At 50.7% G+C, this 10,194-nt stretch overlaps 1 protein-coding gene across 6 annotated transcripts in view; it reads right to left on the reverse strand.

Moving 5' to 3' along the window:
* ATL2 (atlastin GTPase 2) overlaps window positions 1-6,310 on the reverse strand; it is a 40,236-nt gene extending 33,926 nt beyond the window's left edge. For 3 of the 6 annotated variants that reach the window (XM_063152397.1, XM_063152399.1, XM_063152400.1), the window contains exon 1: window positions 5,685-6,308. In XM_063152397.1, the coding sequence (XP_063008467.1) occupies window positions 5,685-5,814 (130 nt within the window). In that variant the 5' untranslated portion in view covers window positions 5,815-6,308. Of the gene's footprint in view, window positions 1-2,999; window positions 3,051-5,684 lie in introns of those variants that run through there. The other 3 variants (XM_063152395.1, XM_063152396.1, XM_063152401.1) reach the window with 2 other exon arrangements.
* Window positions 6,311-10,194: the final 3,884 nt, after the last annotated feature.

The following is a 10,194-nucleotide window of genomic DNA, read 5'->3' on the forward strand; positions in this document are numbered from 1 at the left end:
GCACCATGACCTTAAAATCAGCTCCAGGATGAGATAACAATTCTTTGTATCACATCAAGAACAACCCTCCAAAACCAAGGAAAGCTACTTCTATCTTTCCTCCAGGACATCTCAGGAAGATCAAGTTGCTGAAAATGTTTTAAAAAAAGAAACCCAGTCATAGTTCAGCAAGGGTAAAGTCTAAGGAACCACCATACATAAGTATTTCTGACTTTTTTCAGTTGTTGACCAATGGCAAATACTGCAGAAACTTAGAAAATATTTTTTATGCCTTGTTCATCTTAGATAGTCGAGGTTAAAGAAAAAACCTAAAAACTGACAACTAGTATAGTAAGTTTAAGAAGTAAATGCAGCCTCCAGCAAAAAGTTGAAAAAATGCACTCAGGCAGCTCACAGACCACACTGTAGGCACAGCATGCCGCAATAGTAGAAAAAGAAATTAAGTAAGCTAAAAGACAAGGCAACAACTCAGCCTGATTTTAAAGTTTAAATCTTCCAATTCAAAGACTGCCATGAATATAAAAATCATCCCAGGGATGGGGTCTGTTCATAATCACAATGCAAGAACAAAAGCCAATTCAAACCTAACTTATGTAAGGTAACATTTGAGTGAAATTTCGTAGTTTTCCTCATGAATGTCCTTGAAACTCCCATGGACTGTGATAAGATGTACAGCAGTCTGCTAACAACAGGCACAAAGTTAAAAGTACTGTTATTGCAGCACTGAAGTGAAGCCTGTGACCATGCTGGTGCTGCAGACCACATCACTGTGGCTCACCACCAAACCAACAGGGACACAGAACTCACACCTGCATTCCCACCTGCCCATCTCATCTGGCTTGGAACTTGGGAAGCTCAAAGCTGGGGACAAGGTGATGCAGCCACCAGGAGAGAAGTGCTCCTCTATTACACTGGAGGAAAACCCCTTCTTCTGTCCAGGCTAGCCAGCATGAGGTACCTTCCATTATTAGGGCAGGAAGAGAAAACAACTTCTCATCTATCACAGCACCTCACTCCAGTCAGTACTACTTCATTAGCACAGCCAGCAAGCAAATATTAATCACTGATATTCAAGCAAACCACAGGGACTGCAGTTGACACAAGGTACCTAAGAAGTATTAGGACTCTTGTAAGACGTGGCTCAAGCATTCCTGTGCACCCAACACAAACAAGAGCTGCCCAGCCTCCCAAACCAGGACAGACTGTCATGTTTAAAAACAATGCTTTCACAACAATTCAAGTAAAACTCTTCTGTGCTGGAACTATTTCTCTGCTAGGTATCGACTTGCAGGCAAGTGAACGTGAAAAGGAAAGAATACAGCCCTCCTCAACTCCACTCCCTGCTTTCAAAATAATTCCAGCTGAAAAAACAAAAAACTAGTGCTATTATTGAGGAGGTGCTGTAACAGGATTATTGATTTTAGGGTAAGCTAGGACGTAACAGCTGTTAAGCAACATTCAGTAATGGTACAGGAGAAGTTAAAGGCCTCTCCTGTTTCACTGCTGCTCTTGTAACTATTCCAACCTATCCCTCTGCTTTATTTCATGGGGATTTCAGAAATCCCTTCTGCAGGCAGGCACAGGCCATCCACACAGACCCTATCACCTAAGCTCTTCCATGACTAAAGTTCAGATGTGACATGTGCATGTTTCCACTGCTAATGATGACATAGCTAATAAAAGGCCATTTATTACAGGTGTGCTGGCACTTTTATGACCTTAAGAAAACTATGCAATAATCTAATGCTTTGAGATAATGAAATGACACAGTGGCAAAAACACAGAAAAACTGAAATCAAAGAAAGCTGACCAGTGCTGGGAGGGAGAGAGACCAGCCCTTGAGCAGTAAAGCAGTATCATATCCTCAACTTCAATCTCTTGGGCTCTTTTAAATTATTCAAATTGCAATGCTGCCAAACACAATCAAACTTTTCCTGATGCTCAGAAGCACTGCCTTTTCCTCCCTGTAAATCAAGCCAGGTGAGTTGTCACTCTGTATCTCCCAGTTTATAGTGCAGCTAGATTTCCCTATCTCTAGCTGGCTTGCAAATCAAGCAATTGAAACCAAACGTGGCACATGGCATCTGCTAGGTTTTGTTTAACTGTGCCCAGTCCAATCTTTCAACTTCCAAATTAAGTGAGAGTTACACAACAAAGATGTTAAAATAGTTCAGTGTTCCAGTGCAGCGCTGAAAACCTCACATGATCCAAACTCAGCGTTCGAGGCAGTACAAGCCTCACAAATCCCAGGTGCCCCCTCGCCAAGCGTACGGCAGGGAGGCTGCTACGAGCGCTGAGATTTTAAGCCGTTCCCGAGCAATAACCATACTTTAAGAAGCACAGTGCGCAGGCTCCGGCACACCGAGGCTGAGCACCCAGCCAAAGCCGTGTCCCATCCCCACCGGGGGATACATTACAGCGGGAGCAGCGCTGACAGCGGAGCGCACCAGCTCCATGTGGGGGCCGGGCCGCCAGGGATCGGTCACCTCCTTCCCCGAGCTGCTCCCGCCGCCAGCGGACGCGGCCCCGGGAAAGTCGGCGCCCCCGGGGTTGCCTGGCTCCGCTCCCGGCGCTGTGCAACGCCAGCGCCCCGCGGCCCCGGGGCACAGCCCCCGCCGCTCCCGGGGCTGAGGCACCCCCGGTGCGGCCCGGCCGCTCCGCCGCGGGGAATAAGGTCACCGACAGTGGCCCCCGGGCCGCCCCCGCTCCGGCACGGGCCGCCGACCGCAGCGGGGGAGAGGCCCCGGCAGCGGAGCGGGGAAAGCGCGGTGACCCCGCCGAGGAGCGACGGCGGGCCGGGCGCGGGGGCCGCTGCCGCGATTTCCCCGCCGCCCCTCGGGGGCGGGCGGCCGCCCACGCCATTTTGAGGAGGGGGGAGACACGGGGGCCTTTCCCGCGGCGCCGCGCGGAGCCGCCAGGCCGCCCAGCCCCGCGCTCCGGACCGAGCCCGCGAGCGCAGCCCCGCCGCCGCCCCCGGCGCCGCCGCCGGGCCTCGTTACCTGCCGGGGCGGGCCGGTGGCGGGCCGGGCCCGCGCGCCGCGCCGCGTCCCTCGCCGCCATCTTGTCCGGGTTTAAAATTAACTCCCCGTGACGTCAGAGCTCCGCCGCGAGACCTTTATCGCCCGCCGGCGGCGCGCGGGGCGGGTCCTCGCGCCGGGAGGGGCGGGGCCGGAGCCGGAGCCCCCGGGGGCTGCAGCGGGACGGGGGAAGCGCTGAGGGGCTGGGCGGCGGGAAGGCAGAGGACAGATAGAGCGAGACAGACAAACAGACACACAAACAAACAGACACATACACACAGAGACACGGCATGCACACAGGCCGAGCTGCCCGGCCCGGCCCCGGGCTGAGTGCCTCCCTCGCGGCACCCGCGTGCGCTGAGCTGGAGCAGCGGGGCTCCAGCGGGGCGCAGGGCGAGGAGGCCCCCAGGCCGTACAAACACCTCCTCAGGCAGCGCGTCCTTCAGGGCTCCCTCCCTCCCTCGGCCACAGCTCGCTCCTGTAGAGATCACAGCCGGAGTGTCACCCGTGTGTGGTGTCCCCCTGCGCCCTCACCCTGCTGGGCCCTGGGGACAGCCAGGAGAGCGATAGGACCGCTCTGCATTTCCAGCCCTAAATCCAGCTCCTCACTGTAGCACTGCTGCTGCAGAACACGCAGGACAGCTCTAAATCAGAACAAGCCGCACAAGTTCCCAAGGAACCAAACATTCCTGCTGTGTCTAGGGTTTGCAAGTCTTGCTCCTCTCCATCCGAACTGACCTTGCTTCATCCTTTTCAAAAGGCCAGCTGTGAAAGTGAGCTGCCCTTACTGCATGAAGTTTTTAAGTCTGTGAGGTTTCTTGTTGCTAAAGGTTGTGTAAACCTTCTCAGGCAAATTGGTATGACCTTGTCACTTGTTAGAAGAACACAATGTCCAATAAATCATGCGAAGTGAGCAACAGGCTTGCAAAACCACACTTCACCCTGGCAATGCTCTCTGTAGAAACCATTTTTCTCAGTTTTTAGCTATGCTAACTTACTTAGTCCTGGAGAGGCAGCTTGTGAATGACAGCAATCCTAAAAGCAAACAGAGTTTGGTTCTGCCAAAACGGAGGTGGAGGGAAAGCTCAGAAGAGATTTTCAAAGTAAAAACCACCTATCACAGAAGCACTACAACTGCTTCCCAAACTTTGCTTTCCTTTACTATCAAAGTAGCACATAAGGGGTTTCCTTACACAGGGGTTCATGACACCTCCTGCTGTGCTTACGCTGGCAGCCCTTGTGTCAGAAAGTTTAATATCTACAACACATGAAAAAGAAAGTAAAATGTCCAAAAGATGCTGCAATCATAGCAAGTGAGAACTGCAGAAGGATACAATTATCAAACTATTATCACATATTCAATTCTAGTTATGACACTTGGATTAATAAAATATGCAGTTCTGTAAAATAACTTTATTATTGTAGATTTACGTCAGCATAAATGGAAGCAGGATTCAACCTTTTTGTTAAAAAAACCCCAAAATATTGCCACAGGCCTTTTGCAGTTTAACATCCTCTATTTATTTACTGAAAATGAGTGTATCATTGCTTGTCCTTCAAATCTCATACAAGGGAAGGAAAAACCTTCTTTCCATTGGAAGGATGGCAGAGCACACTGTACACAGAGGTATTGCAGAGATATTCAGGCAATCGGGCAAAGGGAAACAACTTGAAGTAAAACACATTGACACTGTTAGCTGCCAAATTTAAGCTTCAGCAGCTCAATATGCAAACTAAAAAAACAGGGGAGAAAACACCACAATACTAAAGAAAGTTTCCTAATTCTGCTGTTAGTAAACAGCCTTGTTCCTGGTCAAGTCTGGAACAGTTTACGCAGAGAAGAGTTTGAAATAGTGCGTGTTCAGACAGATGGATTTCTGCTTCATGCAACAGGATTTGCTGCTGCTGTAACGTGAGAGCAGAAGTCAAGAACTTGGAGGTCAGAAAGCTCAGCCTTAATTCTGTCCCCTTATGTTTGCAGGGAGGAAGGAGACATTTTCTGAGCTGAAGATTTTGCTATCAACGTGTCTTCTCCTGGTTGCAAGGTCCCCATCTCCACTGCACTCCCAGATACATTACTCTGAGCCAGGCTAGGAAAGGAGTTAGGACTGAAACTGCTTAAGTTGGTTGTAGATTTGGGCTGGAAGGAGCTTGGGAACAACTGTGCAAAGGTGGGAAGGGATTGCTGGAGCAGAAGGATTCCTGACCCACGAGTGCTGGCTGGGCCAGTAGTCCTTTCAGCCACCAGAGTCACAGTTTTGTACTAGAGGCACTGGATTCGGCCATGCTGCTCTGAAAACTCTGCTGTCCCAAGCTTGTCCCAAACCCACTTTGGGCTAGCCAACAAACACCACCAGTGTCACCCACGCAGTGAGACAAAGGCTGCTCAGCCGTGCTGCTTGGAGAGCTGTCCCTTCCTGTGGCTGGAAGAGCCACCACAGTGTCTCCTGGCCTTCAGGCATCACAGCCTGGCAGGGGACTGGCCAGTCCCTGAGCCATGCAGGCCACAAGCACCCACTGGACACTAGGAAAGGCTGAATCAGACTTGGGTCCTTTATGCCTTTCCATATAAAGTGTTTCTCAATCCTCATCAGCCAGCCTGTGCAATGCAGTTGGGCTTGTTTAAAGAAATCTGCATGATGACAAATCCTTAAGTTAAACACCTACCTGAGGCATGCTGAGCACCACTGCTGGGCTGGGGAACAGAGCCATGTCCCACCTTGGAGGGCTGAGGGTCCTGGGATGAGCTGGAGACGTCTCCATTGGTGCTTCTGCGCTTACGAACCTCTCTCCTCATCTGCTTCAGGCTGCCGAGTCCAAACGAGTGACCAGGAGATTCCCACTCCTCCTCCCAGACTGTGCCGTGCTGCAGGCAGTCAGGAGCTGAGGACAGAGCTGAGATAAAGGTGGCTCTTCTGAACACCACCCTGTGCACAGCAATGAGGCACTTCCAACCCTCTGGCAGCAGTGGCTAGGACCACCCAGGGCTTCCCAAGGAATAAAACTGGGGAGGCAAGGAGAGGTCAGCTCTGCAGTGGTGAACCAGCGCTAGCACTGGGAACAGCCAGGGCAGGCAGTGCTCAGCTGCCCTCCCACCAGACCCCACCAAGGGAGCTGTGCCATTCAGGGAAGTCTGAGATGTCCTAACAGACTCCCACTGGGAAATCCGCCTGGATCTCGGGCTTGTTGCCAGAGGCAAACACGTGCCCTCCCAGGGACTGGAAATGCCCCACAAGGCACCTCGTCTTGCTTTTCTCTGAAAAACACCCAGGCTGCCGTACCACAGCCCTGCTACTTATGGACTTCTCTACTCACAGCTTCCCAACTCTCCCAGCTGGAGCGCTCCTCCCTCTGCACCGTGCCAGCAGGCGCTGCAGGATGTGCTGCTCCCCGAGCCCCTGCCCACTCTGCAGCTGGATCCTCCCTTTGGCTCCCTCTTCCCAGCGCCCATTCCCGTGCCCTGCCCACAAGCAGGAACACGCTGCTCGGTCCTGCCCAGGCTGGCTGATGTTTGCCTCACTACCTCGGCAAACATCTCAGTGCCATAAACAGGCAGAATTGGTTTCCTATGCATTTTTTTTCTGGTGCTTGCCATTTCCCAGGGGTATCTCTCTCAGATTCAGGGCTGCCTTCATTTGTCACACAGGTGATCTGAAAGTTGCTGTGCGTCATTAGAGAGTGCTCAGCACAGCCCCGGGCTTGCAGCTACCTGTGCGTGTTGGCATAACCTGGGGCTCACCCAAGCAAAGCCAAGGGGAGACACAGCATGAATCCAAGCCTGGTTCTTCTGCAGACAACTGCAAGAAGGGAGAAGCATTTGGCAGCAGAAAACAAATTGGGAAGGAAGGGAAAAAAACATTTTACTTAATCTCCTCAAGCGGTCTCACATGCTGAGAGGAGACGCCTTTTTAGCTGGCTACAGGACACACAATTGAGAGAGAGAGAGAGAGAGAAGGCAGCCCCTCCCATACCACTAATTTATAGCAAGCTGAGTGGGAAACGTCTCATTCTTCCCTGATGCTGACCCAGGAGCTGCTCCTCTGGGGAGGAAGGTGGAAATAACGTTGAATTTTAGCAGTGAGAGCAGCTCAGAGCAAGTTGCTAGGCACCAGCTGCAAGAATTGCCTGCAGGTGCTCTTGCAGGAGAGGTCAGGCTGGTAGATTGGGCTCTCACGGTGCAGCCAGAGTGCCAAATACCTTTGAAACGGGCATAATCCATTCTCAGCCTGAAGGAGCTATTGCACAATCTTCCCAGGATTAAGGGTTTAAATCGAGGGACTGTGTCACAGCCGGGGAAAGGGCAGTGGGCAGGCTCAGGAGCCACGCTGGCCTCCGTGGCTCCCTGGGGTGGTGGGATGCAGCCTGCCTGGGGAGGTGACAGTCTTGCAGGGGCACCTAACAGCCATCTCCTTTGTCCTGCCCTGTCTACATCTTATCAGGGTGACTGAAATCTTCAAAGGATTAAATGGCTAAGTGGTTTTCTTCTGCTCCTGGAAGCAAAGCTCCATAGCCAGCTGAATCTTTCCTTGCAAGCATTTGCTCAAGCGGAGTCCTATCATTTCAGTTTCTATAAACACAGTGAGATTTCCATCTCACTCTTAAGCAACAGCACAAGACGAGGCTGTTTTTAAAGTCTGGCTTAGATACTGACTCCTGTGAAGGCTGCAGTGCTGCTTGGAGTGCCAGTGTGCCTGCAAACCCCAGGGCTGCCCCACTGCAGAGATGCCCCTGTCTACAGCCAGCACGCTGCTCCCAGCCTCATCTGGAGGCCAGCTCTGCTTACCCACTTGCTGCCTGCTCTGCAGCTCTAAAAATAAGAAGCACCTCTTGGGTTTGGATCCCTTTGGTGTCATTTCCCAATGACCCTTTAGGCCTTCAAGGACAGCACAGAGAAAGAGCTTTCCCACACCCCCAGACTCCATTTTCCAAACTTCTCATCCTAGGAAAAGAAGCATTGCTCCAGCTGTCACTGTGACACCCATCAAATGTCTTGCAGGGACAATCACACCAGCCCCTGGAGTCACACAGCCTCCTTCCAAGAGCTGTGTCTGTTTTTCTGGTACAAACAGCAAGGCTCAAGGGAGGAGGAGTCCCCATATGATCAGTGACTGTGCTTCAGCTCATACTACCAGTGCTTTGTTTGCATGGTGCAGAATGCAAAAATCAGGCTACCAGGGACAATTTGGGATGGAAAGTACTCCACCATCACAGAGGCCTCAGTGGCAGTTCAGAGTCTCACCAGGAAAAATGCTGCATAGACATTTCATTCTTTAATGTAATAAAATCAGACTAATTAGCTCAGCATGCTGCAGGTATTTATCAGCAAACACTCCTATCAGCAGTGGCTGTGGGCTTTGGAAGAGGATATTTGCCCTTGCAGCATAACTGATCTCTCATATCACAAGGCAGCTCCTCCCATATGGGGCAAAGCATCACCATGTGATCCTGATTTGAGGGAAGCAGCACAGCTTCACACCTGGGGAGGGTGTTTGGGATTGAGCCCTGTGCAGGCAGACCTGTCTCCTGGTTGCATGTCGGGGTTAGGAATGATTGCCCTGGCATACAAAGGGTGCTAATTACACAGCAGAGTTTATTTGCATCCTTTGCAGCTACATGACTGGCTTGCTGGGTGAGACTTACAGGTCCTCACGAGGAAGTGGGTGGTTTATTCCCAGGGTTTCACATGCTTGTTTTCCATGCAAGTCCAGACTGGCTGCATAGAGATGAGTTGTGCTTAAGAGAGTCCTGCTGAATTCCCACAGCAGAATCTCACCTGCAGCTCTCATTATCCTTTTCTGGAAGGCAAATCCCTCCAGTACGGGGTCACGCACACACCCTTGGATGAGGGTCTGTCAGGACAGGATGGGTTTGGGTGTAATTAAACCACATGGTCACAGCTCGCTGTACCCATCTCAGGAGAAGTTTTGGACTAGCACAGGCTCCATTGCCAAGGACTTGGGTGCCTCAAAGAGAAGATAGCTGCCATCAGGAGCTGGCATAGGATACAGTGATGGCAGCACCCAGGAAAGTCAGGTGAGGCGGGGACCTGAGCTTCCCCCAGCAGCACCATGGGCTTATGAAAAGGTACCTGGGGCAGCAGCACCCTTCAGGGCTGGGATCACTCCTGTGCTCCCAGTCAGGCCTGGATGTAGCTTGTGATCCTTAACACACCAATGAAACTGTCTGGATCTAGTCTCAGGTATTGAAGCAAAGTCTGGGTCTGAGTCTAGACATGAAGGGCAAGACCAGTTCTGTGCTCTGTGTTTGTACGTTCAGTCTGGCCCCTGGGCCAAGCTAAGGACACAAAGCAGAATGAGCCATTTAATCTGGCTGGATTCATGTGTGAATTTAATTAGATCTCGTCTCAATAAAATCTAGAACATGCTGTTGAAAAATTGTATTTAATCTTCCTCCAAGACTTTTTGCATACATTTGAGCAAGAAACTTGCAGCGCAAGGCAATTGCAATGGAATGAGAAACCAAGTTTTAGCAAAAGCCAGAGGGTGGGGCTGAGGTCAGCATCCTGTCATCTTTGGATTTGTGAATCTGATTCAGAGGCTGTCCTGCCCCCTCTCCTCCAGGAAGACTGTAAAATTGATTTTGGTACTGTCCTGTAGGATTACTCCATGACAGCTGTCTCTTGTATCCAGTCAGCCACAAAAAGCACAGTATTGCACTGGCTATGATCACATTTAGGTAGTTTGACAAAAAAAAGGCTCCAGGGACTCATCACAAGGAAAAACATAAAATTGTTTGGAAATATTAATCAGGGGAATATCACCAGTTTTGTTCTTCTCAAGTAATGCTAACTTGCAAGAAATAGAGAAACAATGAGAGGAGGAAAAGGGGACAGCAAGCCTGGCTGTAGCACAGGGCTGGAAACCAAAAGGCAAATTCATTTGAGATCCAGGGATTAAGATCCAATCATTTGACCTCAGATTAAAAATTGGATAAACACAACAAAGAATAGCTTAAAACATTTGGGAAAGTGTAAAGGAAAATCAAGTGGCATTAAATAACAAAACAGCTGCATTAAGCCAGAATGCCTCCCTGATCACAGGCAGCAAATCCAAGTAAGGGATACCTCAATCTTCCTCAGCACCATCCAGTCATCATCCAGCGCTCCTATTTCAGTGCCACCCTGCGAGTTAAATCAAAAAGAACTCACCCTGCTCCA

Source organism: Melospiza melodia, chromosome 3 (assembly GCF_035770615.1).
Source record: "Melospiza melodia melodia isolate bMelMel2 chromosome 3, bMelMel2.pri, whole genome shotgun sequence".
Taxonomy (NCBI): domain Eukaryota; kingdom Metazoa; phylum Chordata; class Aves; order Passeriformes; family Passerellidae; genus Melospiza; species Melospiza melodia.